This window comes from Meleagris gallopavo, chromosome 5 (genome assembly GCF_905368555.1).
Source record: "Meleagris gallopavo chromosome 5, MGAL_WU_HG_1.1, whole genome shotgun sequence".
Lineage (NCBI taxonomy): Eukaryota > Metazoa > Chordata > Aves > Galliformes > Phasianidae > Meleagris > Meleagris gallopavo.
In genome coordinates this window covers 34,599,694-34,618,056 of record NC_139408.1, presented here as the reverse complement: position 1 = coordinate 34,618,056, position 18,363 = coordinate 34,599,694, and the positions used below count along the sequence as shown (strand labels likewise).

General features: G+C 36.4%; 1 protein-coding gene across 8 annotated transcripts in view; it reads right to left on the bottom strand.

Annotated features, from left to right (window-relative positions):
• The window catches only part of AKAP6 (A-kinase anchoring protein 6), a 273,752-nt gene that overhangs the window by 26,237 nt on the left and 229,152 nt on the right, over positions 1-18,363 (bottom strand). For all 8 annotated transcript variants that reach the window (XM_085225172.1, XM_085225173.1, XM_085225176.1 and 5 more), the window contains one exon: positions 16,602-16,817. In XM_085225172.1, coding sequence (XP_085081298.1) covers positions 16,602-16,817 — 216 coding nt within the window. The remainder of the gene's footprint in view (positions 1-16,601; positions 16,818-18,363) is intronic.

Genomic DNA, 18,363 nt, shown 5'->3' with positions numbered 1-18,363 from the left:
TATTTTCATATGTATAAGCATATGCATAAAATGCAATGTGCATAATACTGAAGTAACCTGCACATTAAAATATGGTCTCAAAATATACAGAAGCATTATGTTTTATTATAGATCACTGGAAAAAAAAAACAAACCAATTATTAAAAGATGTATTCGTTATAATTACAATAAAAAGAAGGGATGTGTTTATTTGCTGAGAAAATAAGAATCTAAAACTGTGGTTTTCACTTCTTCTGTCTTCATTTTACAATTATTACCTTTCTCAATGAAAAGGTACGGTCAGTCCTGCACATGCAGAACTTGACCTTTTTTGTTCGGTGCTTACAGGCAATTGCCAGTGTTCTACAGGGGTGACTGTATGCACAGATGCCTGTAGCATACAAAGGACACTGCCTTCACTTCTACTTTCTGAAGTCACAAATGCCACTTGTATGGGTCTCAACACAGCCTGGGTCACTTGGGAACCACACAGGTCACATCACTGAGAAGCTGCCTGCCTTCATTTGACATGGGGAATTTTCCTATGATGCTCAGAAATAAAAGATTAGAGGATTGTCTCCTTATACCCAGTTTTTAATATTAATAATTTTCTGTAATTGCAACAAAGGGATTGTCTCACAAAATGCTGCATGACATGGAAGTGCATATGAAGCAAAAGAGCAGAACTGAATTCTACCATCTGAAAAAATGGCACCCTTTGACATTCATCAATGCTTGCAGAGCATTTGCAGAGACCAAAGAGTGGATGCAAGCGCAGTGAGGTAGTGTGTGGGGCATTTTAACAGTGGCAACAGCAATGTCAAACACAAGCCACGTTTCAGACAGCTGTGCAGATTTTTAGGAGTGCAATGTGCACACTTCTGTGTCAAAGAAGCTAGCCATTCTCTAGACATTCTACTGCTCTTCAAATGCCTAGTGAGCGTATTAGGTAATACCTGAGGTCAGTTATGCCTGCAGAAGTCCTATGATCAAACTTTAAGTTTCCTGATAAGCTCCCCACAGCACGAGATGGCTAAAAGAAGTGAAAGGCTCTATTCCCTCTACCACTCACTAGAAGAGACAAGCTGGAGCAGCAGGTGAGCCACGCCAGCAGAAGGCCTATAGGAACTTACTTCTATCACAGACCAAGGCAAAAGCGGGGATTCAACACAGGGCTTATTCTTCAGCCTCTGTGGAAGCAGTAGCTTCCATTTTTGCCACTGTATCCTCATGTGGTTTTTTAACATCTCTGGTTCTCATTTGCTGAAGAAGCCCTTTAAGTGTTACTAGAGAGCAGAACACCTATAACATTTTTATGTTGAATAATATTGTCATCCAAATAGGTTTACAATCCCAGACCTATATTCCAAGTTGTGTTTATGAGCTGTTTTCACATTTTTGTCATGAGAAAGCCCGACTACATGGCATATTTTACAGACTGTTGTTTTTCCTGCTTTGTAGTTTTCTTTTCATCTGTCAAGAGGTTACATGACAGGATTTTTTTGACCTTGAATGTCATTTTGGTCTCACTTCTACTTCAAGGGAATATATTATTTTCTTTGTGCAAGAATCCAACACAAGCCCTTAATGAAACTCTTAGAAAAATACTCCTAGGTTGACCCAAACCCAAAATGTTGCCATGTATACCTATTCAGTAAAGACCAAATCCTACCACTCTACCTCAGACACATGCCCATGAAAGTTGCAGGGAGCTCATTCGGGCTAAGTCTCAGACTTCGATCCAATCAAGGATTACTCTTTATGGTTAAGACAAAAAACAAAGCAAAAAACACAACACTACCAGAAATTGGAAATCTGTGGAACTGATCATGCTTAACAGGCTTAAAACTACTGCTTGTCTAAACTGCAGAATTTCATCACAATTTTTTATCGCTATGCCCTTTCTCATGGCAAATCAATGTCCTCTGCATTTGGATGCTCTTGCATAATTGCATAATTGCACTGGCATAACAAAATCACTATTGTTTTGGCTTTGTACTAGTTAGGTATAGTTTCAGTTTAATATATTTTACATTGGACTTCATACTCCTTTAAAGGTATACTCTCAGTTAAAGCAGAACAACTCTGTGGACAGTGTGAAAGGACTAGGTAGATGCAAGTCTTCTCTCACTTGTCATGGGCACCTGAAATCACAAAGCTTAAGAGCTTTGTTTGAAGAAAACACTAAAAAGTGAGAATCACTGTAGAAACAGATAGACGTAAAATTCAAAAACATAGGACATTAGCTCTTGAGAGCTAAGCCTTAGGAGAAACCAAGAAAGAAAGTTTTCTCACTAAAACTGGAAAAGAAAGACTTGAATTTCCAAATAAAATCTTAGAACCATAGATTATCCTGAAAAGACTCAGATAGATCAAGTCTAACTCTGGACTCCACACAGGACCACCAAAAATCAGACCATATGTCTAAGAGTACTGTTCAGACTCTCCTTGATTCTGGCAGCTCAGTGCAATGATCAGTGTCCCGAGGAGCCTGTCCCAGAACCCAACCATCCTCTGGTGTGGAACCTGTTCCTGATATATAGGTTCCATATATATGGAACTGACCCTCCCCTGACACAGCTCCATGTCATTCCCTTGTGTCTTGCAAGTGTTACTAGAGAGCAGAGGCCAGCGCTGCCCCTCTGCTCCCTGTCTTCCCATATACAGGAAAAGGAGATTTGATCTATTATTTATAAATAGCAGAACTGCATGAAGGATATCTGGGTCTATCATGAGTTTCTCCTTCTCACAAAGTTAAGAGACTATCAAATTTAGCCTATTTCACATCAAAGACTACTGACTTGCTTTTTTCCTCACATGTAAATTTTCAACAGCATTTCCTTCTTATCTCTGATCAGCCATTTTCGATGTTATCGATCCACAACCCATAAATGTGTGATATTGACTAGAGGGGAGTCAATAAGCAAGTATCCTGAAGTCAGAGGCTCTCAGACTACTGCACATTACAAGTAGTTCCACAGTCTGGCTACCTATGGATTTCCAGGAATTAAGTTAAACATCACTATTGTCAGTAAGTGGTGGAGAGTTCTGACAATGAATCCAAATGATAGTGGTAAGCACCCTCAGATTACACCACCACTACAGCTCTTTGACATTATACAGTCCACATCTAGAAAGTGCTGCTTTTCAAATGTTGTGAAGAGAAACAGGAGCCTTATCTCCAGATGCAAGAAGTCCTTAGGTAGAGCTTTTTCAGTAAGATCATCTCACTCACTCTCAAACTTCCAGACTTTTTTTTTGTCTCCATCACTGGTAAGTGCCTGTTATTTATAGTTGTCTCTGTACATAACAGATGCCAACACAGCCCTGGAGCTGGCCGGAAAAAAAAAAAAAAAAAAGAAAAAAAAAAAAAACAAACAGCAATTTCAATCTCATCTTAGATGCTGAATGAATTCTATGCAATATGTGAAGTACCAGTGTTAAATGTACAGTTTGTTTTGGTCACTGGAGAAGTTATTTAATACACGCACACATTATAGAAACTCACTTAGAAGAAAACAAAGTAAAGGACGAGTATTTCTTGTTAGGGTGAGAGGTTTGTATTTGCCTGCTTTAGTTTGGCTAAGTACAAAATTACTTCATTACTACAAAAATATTACTGTCATTATTCAACACCTATTGCAGGAGAGCTTATTTAAAACACTGTACAGTTTAGATTTGGACTCAAATTAGAACATAGAATGAAGATTTAAATCTATCTACATATCTCATTTTCAGTGGTGGTGAGTGACAAAGTCCAACAAGCAGTAAATGTTTACGAAGTGATGTAATAAATGAGGGGCTCAGAGCTGTAAGTACTAATGTTATTAGAATAAATGTTAGCATTCAGCTTTAAAGTGCTTTGTTTCAAACTGAAGCAATATTCCTTCTCCCTTCTAAAACAAGAAAAAAGAGTATTTTAAAAATGAAGTATCTCCCTAAAGCTTTGCTCAGTACACTTGCTGGATGAGCTGTGACTCCATAAAGTTTAGGAACTTATTATGTTGCTAGATCAGAAGCTGCATTTATTCACACAGTGCATCTCTAAAACCTAGCTTTCATTAGAGCTGTGGGGAGGCCTAGTCTTTCTCCCTTCTCTCGAGAAGGTGAAGCTCAAGAAGATAATTAACCATGAAACAATGAGGAGGCTTGCTGGGTAAGCACTAGTGTGAAAACAGTTACTCCTCACAAAAGAGGGGAAATTAGCTGGCTGGATAAAAAAGGAAGTGTCAGACTGGAAGACTGAAAGGGCTGCCAGCATAAGTAGATAGCTCTATGCATCATTAATGCAATTTTTTTTTAACACTTAAACTTCACTGCTCTCTAAATTTAGATGCATTTAAACGCTATGTGTTAGGGGAGATTAATATGCCATTTTAAAATAATTTCTCTTAAACTTTCCATTTTCACATCTCACCAGTTTTAGTCACCCTTCCCACAAATGCAAAAATTCACCACCCTTTCAGTATTGCATTCTTGTTTACAAAGATGATGTAAACAGAGCATTCTAAAAAGATTGTTTGCTCATTGTATTTTACAAGCAAAATTATTTTATATTAAAACACATTTTTATGAACAGAAAGTTTGTTTTGATTTCACTGTTTCACACAGTAAAGACTTACTATGTGCATTTCCTTTCAAAACTTCCTTCTGCTCAAACGTTCCCTGAAGCAGCCACATCTTTGGCAGAAATTCAGTTATAAGCTATGCCAAAAGAAATTGAATAAACAAACACTGCTTAATGCAGCTGGGTAGGTAATTTACATATTACTGCACACCAAACATGAAGGCCTGAATATGGATTAGAGCTACATCGATGACACAAATATCTTATATGTTAGAGGAAATAAAAAATTCAGATCATCATTGCTAATGATTTACATGATACGATTTAATGTATACTGTATCATTTCAGATACATAAATGTTCATATTTAACTATTACAGAAAATACAAGTCATACATCTCTTTATGTTTTACTAGAAATCTTGAAAAACTATTAAGTGAATTCATTTTTCAAAGTTTCTTTTGGTGAAAGTAGCCTACCCAAATGACTGCATCATAGTCTTTTGAAACAATGAAGGAAAAAAGAGACAAAAAGAAACAAACAAATACAATGAAAATCCTCTAGGTATTGCTTAAAACTGATTTTTTACATTCAAAAATATTGTATAGGTAGGTCTCAAAACTCATGTGCTTTCAGAAAGCATCTATCGTTTTGGTGAGGTCAACAGTCCATTCAGCTTAGTCTATCTCTTGCATTGATCAATAGTGGATGTTTATGGAAAATTAAAAAAAAAAAAAAAGTAACAGAATGGTGTCATGCAAAATTTGAAAAGTCAAACTTTCAGAGATGGAGATACAAAACGTTAATTGATTTCTCCATTAATTTGACTAGTTATTTAATGAACTCATCGAATTTTCTTATCCACAATGTCATGCAGGAATAAGTTTCAAAGTTTTACTAACACTGCATGAAAACAGTATTCCTTTTAGATTGTTTTAAATCTTCTACATCATTATTTCATTGTGTACCCTTTCCCTCTTGTGTTAAGAGGAAACGTACCTTGCTTATTTATTCTCACTTAAATACATGTGCACATATATATATTGTTATATGTATATAGCATTCCTTTCTGCTTTCAGCTGATACAGCTCCTATAGCATCCTATAATAATGAACAATGAAACACTGATTATTCAAATATATAATAAAGATCCTGCAAATATATATCTATAATAACTGGAATCATCCAATACTGAACATTTTTTCAGGATGGAAATAAAGGTTATACAATTTGTTACTTGTTAAGAATACTTGTTAAGAATGAGGCTTCTTCTATTCTTTCTAAAAATTATTTTGCTTGAGAACTCTTCAAGATATCATAAAATCAGCTTCAATCACAATCCTGTGCCATTCCTTGTAGAACTGTGGTCATTAGAGATGCAGTGCAACAAGTCACTAAATTAATTCAATAATCACTACTTTCTGACTGTTGTATTTCTCTTAACTGTAATCTTTTAAAGAAGTCACGATCTCATGATATGCAGATATTAGGCATAGGAATAAAAAAAAAAAAAAGACTGATGTCATCCTGTAACCAGAACAGAATGCACTTCAAAAGCTCAGCACTTATATTATATATATATATATATATGGCCCTATTTTTAGTTGTCTAAATCAGAATTTCTTTTTTAAAATGTGACATCTATCACTGAAAATAATAATACTAGCCATTTTTTCCTACTTTCCTGGGATGCATGAATAAGAGCAGGTGAAGGAAAGTGATCCTCCCTCTCTACTCCACCCTGGTGAGGCCACATCTGGAATACTGTGTCCAGTTCTGGGTTCCCCAGTTCAAAAAAGACAGGGATCTCCTATTAGTCCAGCACAGGGTGAAAAACATGATAAAGGGCCTAGTGCATCTCCCATGTGAAGAAAGGCTGAGTAACATGAGTCTGTTCAGCCTGGGGAAAAGAAGATAGAGGGAATCTGAAAAATATTTATAAGTATCTAAAGGGAGGTGGGAGGCAAATAGATGAGGCCAGGCTCTTCTCGGTGGTGTGCAGTGATAGGACAAAGAGCAATGGCCTAGAACTTGAACATAGGAAGTTCCATACAAATATGTAGAAGAACTATAAGAATAAGATTGATGAAGCACCTGAACAGGTTACCCAGAGAGGTTGTGAAGTCTCCTATGGAGATATTCAAGATCTATCTGGACACTTAACTGCGCAACCAATTGCAGGGAACCTGCTGTAGCAGGGGAATTGGACTCAACAATCTCTTAACGTCCTTTTCATCACTTGCAATTTTGTGTTCTGTTCTATTTCATTTGCAATTAGTTATTTTTGCCATTTAAACAGTGCATGAACATCCTTTCAGCAATTGCATATACTGGAAACATCAGATTTCCAGTCTCTGAATATCATAGATTGCTACTAAAACTGAGAATTCACTTGAAGATTTTATGCATTTTACATTTCAAATCAATATGTTTCTGGAGCACAGAATGTTTTGCTATCAAAGCTGTGGCTGCACCCAGACACTTCCAATGATTATTTAATATGTAGCATAGGAGAAAAAAAAAAAACAACAAAGATTGACTGCTGGATGGTAGAATACATGTCACCATGACCTAAACCTGCCATCGTGATGTTGACTTCCCCCACTGTAGAATTATAAAGCTCACATTTATAGATAAGATTGAATCCTGCTGCCCTAATGCCCGAATTTTTGTAGTCAGTGTTATTATTTTTAAATTGCAGCAAGTGTTGCTATGTGTAAATGCAAAGAAATTAAGAATGTTAAGATATACCATCAGTGGAAGTCAAATACCATATCATGAGAGACATGATATAATGATAATTTTCGTGATCATATGATCATGAAATTACAGAGCCATGTGATATATTGGCACTTCTGAAAGCCTCACTGGCATTCAAAGTCTCAGATGGCCTTTAAAAAACAACCATTACAAAATAAATAAACTAAAAAAAAAAAAAAAAAAAATCACCAGGTAAGTGTTAGCAGCTTTCTGCCAGCTATGAAATTCCCTCACCTAACTCCAAAATAACACTGTTGCCAACAGATGGCTCGGAAACAGAAGTATCTTCTGGCCACATGGATGAACACAGAAGTTTTGTTTCCAACATTCCAAAATAAAATACCACCAATTTCTCACCGGATAATGCAGCATCACTGACCAGCCATGGAAGTTACTGATATATAATGAACTATTTTTAAGCAACATTAAAATGCATAAATTTCTTCTCTTTCCAAAATTACATATATGAACAGATTAAAACCGCATTAGCAGGAAAGGGAACAGAGAAGAAATTATTCTCAAAACTGAATATACAAGTACACAAAACCTTGTGGCATTGTACCAAGTAGTTCATATAATTCTTCCTCTGAGAAAAAATAGATTTAAAAAAAAAAAAAATCAAAGTATACAGGATCTAAAGAGAAGGCTTGAAAGACACTGACCACATTTAAAAAAAAAAAAACAAAAAACCATTAGTCCAGAGGCACTATTTTATACTGAATTCAGCCATAATGCTTTAAGACAATTATCACACCAGAAATTTTGACCTGTGATCATGACATTTTTTACCTCAAGTATCTGAAATCAGTTTTTCACTGATTATAGAATAAGCTGTAGTTAGTAGCTATATATAGTCAAGCAACCATGTTTGGTTTAAAAATTATATCTTTTGATTATTTTGCTTTTGCAGTCTTTCTGTTTAAAATCATCAGCCATTATGAAGCATCCGCACTCTTATAAAGAAATATATTCTATAAAAAAAGCAAGTAAATCTCAAATCCTGCACAGAAACGTTGTGTGCATCATTAATAAAAATCAAAGAGGACTTGGGGTAATTAAATATTGCAGTAATTGATTTTCTCATTAAAATAGCTCTTTACTTTTAATGTAATTTCATTTATCTTCGTGTGCTCATGCCAACAACATCAACAAAAAGTAACTTTCACCTCTTATGTTACAAAGTTTACTGGGTACCTCAAGAGGACAAAGAAATCATATGTGCCTGTGGAATTAACAGGAACTTTCAGAAGTGAATCATGCATATCGGGGAAGTATTTTCAGTTACTTGAGGTGGATAGTGGTTGAAATCTGCTACTATGGGTTGGTGATTGAACAAGCTGCAAGAGAGACTTGCATAGGTTTCAATACACCGGAAACTACAAATTCATACCTAACCAGCACCATCATGGCCCACGAATTTGTGTGTGTTGAGTTAGTCTACAAGATCTCTGAACAGATCTTCCTCTACCAAGCAGAAGTCTTTCTTTCCCCAGACTCTCTAGCTTATCTCAATGGTCTGGAATTCCCAAGAGGCTGTCTTAGCAGTAAAGAGTGAAGCAAAGAAGGTGTTTAGTAATTCTACCTTCTCAGTGTCTTTTGTTACCAGGACACCCACCTCATTCAGCAGTGAGCCCACATTTTCTTAGTCTTCCTTTTGCTTTTGACATAGTTAAAGAAGCCTTTCTTGTTGTCCTTGACCTCCTTCACCAGATTTAAATTCAAGTGGGCCTTAGCCTTCCTTGTTGTATCCCTATCTGACCCTGACAACATTCCTATATTCTTTCTAAGTGGCTAGACCCCTTTTCCACATTCCAAAGACTTTCTTCTTCCATTTCAGTTTCCCATGAGCTTCTTCTCATCTGTGAAAATCTGCCAACTTTGCCTAATTTCTTACTCTTACAGACATACAGATCTTGACCTTGGAAGAAGCAGTGCTTGTATGCCAGACAGGTCTCTTGGGTCCCCTTAACTCCCAGTGTTCTAATCTATGGGATACCTTTAAATAGGTCCTTGAAGAGATGAAAGCTGATCCTCTTGAAGCTCAGGGCTGCAATACTACTTTGTCTCATTCTTTCAATGTAAGATCCTGAACTGCTATATCTCATGGTCACTGTATCCAAGGCTATCCTTAACTTTCATTCCTTTCTTGTTCGTAAGAACCAAGTCCAGCAGCGCATCTCTCTTCATTGGCTCCTCCACCGTGCGTGTCAGAAAGTTACCTTCCCTGCACTGCAAGAAGCCTCTTGATTGTGTGCACCCAGCCATATTGGTTTTCTAGCAAATACCAGGCTGATTAAAGTCCTTCACGAGAATCAGACCCTGTGATCGTGAGGCTACTTTCAGCTGCCTGTAGAAGGCCTTATCAACTTCCTCCTTTTGATCAGACTGCCTCTAGTAAAGACCCACAGAGGTGTCACTCATATTAGCCTGCCCCTTAATTCTCACCCATAAGCTCTCTACTCACTCATCATTAATTCCTAGGCAGAGCATGATACATTCCACTTGTTAGCTCACTAACTCCACCATTTTGCTGTCTGTCCTTCCTAAGAAGTACACAGCTATCCATTCCATAACACTGAACTACCTTTTCTGCTCTAAGTGGAAGGAAGGGAAAGCTGGTCTTGAAGAGGCTCCACAGAAAAGTCTTTTTCTAGCACTACTCATCTACACATATCCATACTGTGTTACACATAAAGATTTTTTCTCAAACACTCCTCTTTCATTAACTGAAAAGAACAAAGGGCATGCTGAGTACATTTCCTCTCAGTCTTAACTGTTTACCCCACTTCCAAATCATCTGGAACTCGTGAAAAAGTTAGGAGTATCATTTTCTGTCCTCCCCAGGCTTGCTAGAGACTGTGAAATAGAACTGCCTTACTCTCTGTACTCTGAATTAGCCATTCGTTTCTTCTTGCCTAATCAAACCTACAAATAAAGAGTTCATAACATTATTAAAAGTAGATATAGATAAAAGACTGACTTATGGCAGTGAGCTCATATGACTGCCTCTGATGATTTGCTCTCCCTTAATGAAAGCATCTTGCTGAGATGAATGTAAGTTGGACTGGCACCACATCTGGATGGTTGCCCTAAATTGTTAGTTGTGCAATAAAGTTTTGCATTCTCTGAGAATGGAAAAGAAACCTCTCTGGAAAGGCCTAAATGTATTAACTCTATTCACTCTAAAAAAAGTCACTGCAGATGACCATGCAGGAGATTTTTTCAATAATGTTACATAGAGTTTATCTGTTTGTTGGTTTTTTTTTTTTTTAATGAATTTTCACTAAAAGTCACTACATCTGCATTATTTTTTTTTAATCAAGATCTATTCAACTAGAAGCATTTTACCAGCTTCAGTTATCATCTGGACTCTGCATACTGCCATGATGCCCACTTCTCAAGAAAAACTATAAGAGATACTAAACTTCTTGCAGGAATGTGGGGGGTATATCTTATCTTCGATAAAGCCCAAGAAAAAAAGTTACATCTGATTTCATAATTTACGCACTATTCTGTTTTAGATTCTACAGAAGAGTATTCCATATGACAAATTAGACATGTAATACCACACAGAAGCTAAAAAGTTTACAGCACCTCAAGTACAAGAATGGTGCTGAGCCTAAATAGAGTTATATACGTCAGAGACTATCACCAAATATCAAGCCACTGAAAAAATGCATACTTTAAGGAAGGAAGCTCCAAAGAGAGCAAACTTCAGTACTGAAACGTGAGCGCAACAAGATGGCTAACAGAAGCAAATACAAGCAATCAGTATTACACTACGAAGAAATGTAGTATCAAAACAAGAATAACCTTTGACAGATAATGAAAAAGAAACCCCTTCATACACAAGTTATACAGTTGGAAGAGTAGTTAGGATAGTATTTTACAGGTGTTACAGTTGGAAAGATTATCATAGTGAAAAAGAAACAATCAAGGAAGAATTGATCCTGTATCCAAGGATCTAGGCTTGTAGTGGAAAAGTCCAAAAAGGAGGGATCTTCAGAAAGAGATCTTTCCATATTGGTAGTCAGCCCTTAAATGGGGTCTAGAAGGGGTGCAGCTAGGCTCCACTCTTTCCGGTCACACAGCTGAATTGCCTTCACCTGTGTTCCCATGGCCAACTCAGTCCTTTCCTCAGGTGATAAATCAGTGTTCAGGCTGTGACTCAACATACACAAGTCATTAAATAATTACTTTGTGAGGGCTAGATCATGCAAAAGATTGCTCAGCACTTTAGAATGTGTAGTAGTATGTCCTTCTCAGCCAATTAAGGTAACTTTTACTCAGTACTTTGCTATACTGTTAATTTCCAAATTTTTATGTCAGATTTCTAGCTAGATCCCATCTCACAAAACAATAACTGTGGTTACAATGTGGTAATTGTAACAAAATTACAATCCTATAGGAACCAAGTTTTTAATTTAATGGAGCTATCTAACAAGTAACAGAACAACGTCGAATACGTTTTTTACCTCTGAATGCAGGATTTTGTACTGTAGCTTAGAACAAGTGTCAGTCCATAGCTCAAAAAAACATTGAATCAATGTATTAAATAAAGAAAACTGAAAGGGAGAAAAATACAGCTAGCATTACGCCTAGCACTATTCAAATCTATTTTCCTTTGCAGAAAACATCACAGAAACAGATGAAGAGAGAAAAGGGTAAAGATACCTGATCAGAACCAATATAGTATGTTTAAATGACAACATCAGTTGTAAAGAATGAAATAAAGAGAAAGCTGGGAAAAATACTAAACTGGGCTTTATGGAATCTTTGTTCCCCCTACGAAACAAGCATATAAGAAACAAACTTGTGGTAAAGAGAGAGGTTTGGTTTTGCTTTTTTTTTTTTTTTTTTTTTTTAAAGTGAGCTGCTTTATCATTGCAGATTTTCCCAAGTCCTTACAACTCTAATTAAAATGTGGTAATTGGTTATGTTACCTCAATTACCATGATGCATGGACATTGATGCAAAGCGACACCAATTGAATCCCTTGGGTGTTATACCCCAAGGCCACCCCATTTATTGTGGCCTTATTATTTTCAATTATGTGGTTGGATGTGCAGCATACTTTCCAGCCAATACAGATGGGGGTTTTGCTGGACATACAGTGTAGTGTACACACAGGATGACTCAGGAGGAAAAAATAAAAGTTTCTAAAATTTCATGAAGCATAGTGGTAGACTTAAATCAATGAATACTTTAGACACTTTCTGGACAATGTGAGAATTACAGCACCTTAATCCAAATTATCTTCACTCAAAATCTCCATTTAAAAAGCATTATGAATACTGTCCCTTCAATAATTAGCCCTCTGTTGAATAAGAAAAGAGATTGTGTGCTCCATAAAATTGATATCTTTCTCATTCAGTGAATGAGCAGTCTGGAGAAAAAACAGTTTCTCTGGTCATCAAAAAGGCAGGAATTGAATTGCAACTTAACAAATAAAATCTATTAGAAAACACAGTTTTGTCTCTCTAGGAGCCACAGCAGTATAACAGTTTTACATATTCCAGTGTTGACAAAGCTGTTCCAGAAAAGTGAATACGCAGAGTAACCTCATTATGGCTTCCTATACAGAGGTATATCTGACTTGGACAGGACAACAAATTGTGAATATCATGACTGCTGTAATAATGCACTGAGGCTAGATGCTTACTTAAACTGAATATAACAATTGGCTAAGCAAATGATCAAATATTGATTAAAAAAAAAGATCAAAAATTTAGTTGTCAGATGACATTATACCAGCAAACTATGGAATGATAAATTGGGGGGAAAAGAATTTACAAAAACAAACAAACAAACAAACAAAAAAAACCATCAGTGAAGACAAACAATTCAAAAGAAACCTAAAACCTCTTTGTGGTTAATTCCAGTTACTTCTATAATGATGTAAGTGGCTCAGATAAGTGACAGAAACAGGACAAAGAAATATACCAGTACAGAAATTAAGAAGAGAGCAGAAGATGCAAATGACTTTTGTACCTCTTTAATGCAATATAATCATTGGAGTTATCTTATGTACTATCAGCAAGTTGGATGCCATGAATGAGTTCGGATGCCATCAGGCTATAAAATCATCTCATCATTTGTTTTCATAAATTGCAGTATTTTGTGGGCAATCACAAATGAAGACTTGTTAGTAAGAGATACTGTTTATGTGCCAAGGCTGGCACACTATCAAATACAGAGAGATAGGGAAGCAGAAGTAGCAGTTCTGGTACCTACCCAAGAAATGACTACACAGGAACTGAATGAAAAGAAAGTCTAGAATATGCCAACTCAAACCAGGAAAGAGAAAGGAACCTGAATTCTGTAGTGGCTGAGGCATCTGTAAGTGTTAGGAATATAAATAGTTTTATCAACATGAGAAATTTGTAGATGTTGACACACTCAAAGAATCATATTATTATAAACAAGACTAGAATAAGAGGTTCCAAAGCAAAACAGCCCACAGTGTAAATTAAATGAGTATCATATCACAATGGCAGCTAATGGCTGCTGTTTCTTAGCAGAAAGAATGGTACACCCCTTGCACAATGAAAAACAGTTCAGACCAGCAAATAACTCCAGACTCCCTCAGGCAAAGGGGAATGAAGCAGCATGCACCTTGAGAAGTTCCAAGCGCTGGAACATCAAGCAAAGTACAGTGCTTGAACACCATGCCTCAGCTCCTGATCGATTGCAGTCCACAAAGTAACACAAGGCTCGCTTCACTCCTGCTGTAAGAGCAGCACTAAGCTCTAATTAGCACATAACAGCTTATTTAGAGTAACTGCAGCTAGAATAAGCAAACTGTCTCCATGAGCTGCCCACATGCAAGAGGAAATAATAGGCTTTCACTACAACAACTTGGAGTTCTGTTCAGCCCATCCTGAAGCTATCTCACAAATACAACTTTTTTTGTGTTCCATGCTCAATAGAACATATATATTTGTAACAACAAAATTGTAAGTTTTGTATGAAAAAGGTAATTTTTCATCTTTGTAGTACCTTACCTTTCAGATAAGTACAGTAGAAAGCCAGTTCAATCTCTTTTGGCTAGTTATGAGGACTGCTGCAAAAGTAGTACCTCCTATTTTATTATATGCCAATGAACTCAGAGGCAGATGTCAGTAGTATGGCAGTACAGGCTGAGTCTTCCCACCGATATTCTGTTAAATTTTGTTGCTGCGTAACAGATGGCAGCAGAAGGGCAGTCTGACAAAATGGTGTCCGACATAGAAGTGTGTATGAAGCAATGGTGTGTCACTGAATTCTTCCATGCGGAAAAAAACCTGCATCTGTTGACATTTATTGAATGTTTTTGGAATGTTTATGGAGACCCAATAGTGCACAGCGTACTGAGCACAGTGAGGCAGTGAGCTGTGCAGTGGCGACATTGATGTGAAAGAGAAGCCCCATTCCAGGCAGCCATGCACATCTTTTACACCACCAAATGAAGAACATCTTGATAAGCTCATCTGCACAAATTGACTAATGGTGGTGACTAAGTTGAAAAATAGTGTTTTGTAGCTGAGAATTTAATCTATTGAATAGATTATTATGCTCTTTGTATCTGTTATAGTTTACATGGAATTAAATAGGAGGCATTACTTTTCGAGCAATCTATGTAGTTACAAACTTAGCAGAGTCTCAACTTTTAGCAACCCAAATTCAGAATTGCAAGAACTGATTTTTAGGTTAGCTATTGCCTAGTACCTCAAATATACGTTCTTGAAGCTTCAAAATTCACATAGTTTTTCTGGTACTGGCCCAATAAATAAATCTTTTGCACAGCACTAACCAACAGTTTACTAGAGCCATTGACATCTGAGTAATATGAACAAAAAACATTTCAAAGACGGAATAATCACATCAACAAAACTGGTGTTCCTCAATAGAACACCAATTAAATTTTTCAATTTAAAAAATATTTGCTATTTTGTTTTCTTTCTTCAACGGTTTTTTCTGTTCTCCAGTCTCAAACTGATATTCTAAACCACTATTTTGCTTTTGACTTCCCTCACTTCTGTTCTTATTTCTTGCCCTCCCAGATTCATTACCATCAAAACTCAGGAATCTTGTCTTACCAATGAGACAGCATTTGTCTTCTCCTCTTTCTTACATTCTCATTTAAAGGTGAATGTACTGTTAAAATTTCTCCTATTATTACCTTCAACACTACAGAATCCTCCTCACCAACTCACTATTTCTTGGTTGGTTCAGACTGATAGTATTTTCATTCAAGAACTGCCATTTTTTTCAGAATGATATCTTGTATATCTTAATACTACACTAACACAAACAAACAACTGCCAGAGAAATGCAGCTTCTGATATTTTTTTTAAAGGAACAAAACTAAGTCAAAAGTAGTATTTTGCTGCTAGTCAGACAATTGCCAGGAAATAAGTACATATCAAGTATTTTTTCCTTTTATTTGTTTTATACAAACCTAAAATTATACAAGCAAAAATGTCACTTATTCTCAAATCTCATCAAGGCTCCTCAATACATGCATTACAGAGGGTTATCATTGCTGTCAGCGTAGCTGCTGCATACAGGCTTTGGCATTATGATAGTACCACAGAACATGCTGAGCCAATTCATCCATTACAGTCAATGGTGTTACAGTAGGGATTACTTTGTCCCCCCTATGGTTTATTGTTTGAATGTAGATACTGCATTGTAATATAGTTTTATGCTGTAGAAAACCTGTCACTTAATGGACAGTTTAAGTAGAGTGCTATTTTGCCTCTGAGGAATCATTTCCCTGAGAGAAAAGGGAAATTAATGCATTTTACTTATATTCAAATACACAGATTTGTATATTAATCACATACCATAGCATTCTATGTGAAATTCACATCTACTGCTGGGATACTAATTAAAACCAATCATACTTACAAAGAAAATACTGTTTCTGAAATATATTTACAATCAATGATATATGTCTCTGGGCCCAATTCTTTTAGGTACTGAGCAACTTACTGATCTCAGAAGAAGGTGGCTTTCATTACTCAATAGAATCAGATGAGAAGAGATTTAAATATACAGCAAATAGAACGCGCATATTGTGAATTCATCTTATTAATCAGTGGTGTCTGTAGACTATAACACTTTGTGAAAAACTAAAACTTCATTTGTTGTCATTAGAGACTAGGAACAGCACCATCAGTCAGAAGAAAACACTCAGTACTTGCCTAGCACTGAAACAATGACTGATGTAAAATGGAATTACATGAGATCTTTTTAAATGGCTGGCGTAAAGTGAAATTACATGAGATCTTTTTAAACCAAGCATCACTCACTGGGTCTTTTTCAAGTCTCTTCTGTAGCCTTGTTTGCCACTGGACAGCTTGCATGACAATGGCTTCCCACCTCCTCTCGAGGTTTACGATTATCAGCTGCATGGACTGGTGATCTGCACTCAGGTTGCAGGTCTCCTGGTCATCCAGGAGGTGCTGGCACAGCCGCAGCACGGAGGCAACCCCACGGCGTCTCTGCTTGATCTCACAGCATAGGGACTGCAGAACAGATAGATGACAAATGTCAGGGTTGGACATTCTGCATTAACTCTTATTTGATAGATATTGGTTCTAATAGTTCTTCAGCTCTTCCATAAATTCCCATTCTTAACGTCAAAGGATACTGTTTATTTCAAGATAAACACAATCTTAATTGCAGATAAGGAGTAAAGCTACTTTCAGTCTTCTTCAAACAAATGCCATACATAGCTAACTATACTGATAATGTTGAAAGTTTTACAGTGTAGATTGGTTTATTCTTCCTTTTTTACATTCAGCTGGGACACATCTGAAATGAGTTACCCTGACAGTAATCAACTTCAGAAATTTTTCAGGAAAAAAATGGGAAAAAAAATTGTATTCATACAACGAGAATATATATATAGTATGTGTATACACATATATATGCCTCTCAGAAGAAAACAAGAACAAAAACAAAAACCAATAGAAATTATGGCTCATCTATACCCTGTCATAGCAGAAACTTTCAAGAAGAAGAGTAAAGAGGTTACTACAAAATCCTTTACAGATTTTGCTGTCGTAAAATCATTTCCAAGGTAGTTCTATATTCAGATAAATTTAGGAATACTATGATAACTGTATCCTTCTCAAGGATGGGTTATTCATTGCATTTATTTCATCCTACAGATTCCAGTGCCGCAAAGAACGTCTGACGTAAACTGCATGATGGGATAGTCACTAAGCCCTAATATTACTAAATATTGATAGAAACTGGGATAGGCTGGTTGTATGCCAGAAAGCTAAATAACTACACTGAGAGTCCTACTGAACAGCTATATAAATAATGCATTTTACATGCCAAAACAAAAGAGAGATCTACTACTTGGAAGCAGTTAATGGTATGGGATAACTTTGAACACAGTTTTATCTACAAATACAATTGTACTTTATAGTCATTCAACATCAGATCAGGGTTTTATTGCCTCACAATATGTTTTTATAATATCTATAACACTAGGGTACACAAAACACAAACACTTCTGAGGATGACTGCTTCAGCCCAGCTTCGAAGGCTCCATACTTTTATAGCATGACACAGTTCAAGTACACAGCTAGTATCAGAGGCCAGTGCTACTCCTGAATTTAACAAAACTGTGCTACACACATGGGAACTTTCCAGATAATTTAAATTATAACTTGCTAACATCTGTTTCCCTCTGTGGGATGCCACAGATGAAAGTGCATGACCCTATGAGAAAGTCTCAACTACCATCTTTTATGAAGACAGGGTATTTTCCTTTAACTGGAGTTAATCATGATAGATAGATAAATAGATAGATAGATAGATAGATAGATAGATAGATAGATAGATAGATAGATGGATAGATAGATAAATAAAAGAAAGCTAGCCACAAGAGCAGAGTTCTCAGAGCTGTTCAAAACCGTAGAGCTGACCTGAACTTTACCAGGAAAGCAGTTAACATTCTGTAGCAAGTGTATTTGAAGTCCAAAGTTTTGTAACACTTGTGGATTAAAAATCAGAAAATCTACTTAGAAATATTATACATCTACAGAGTATTTTGCT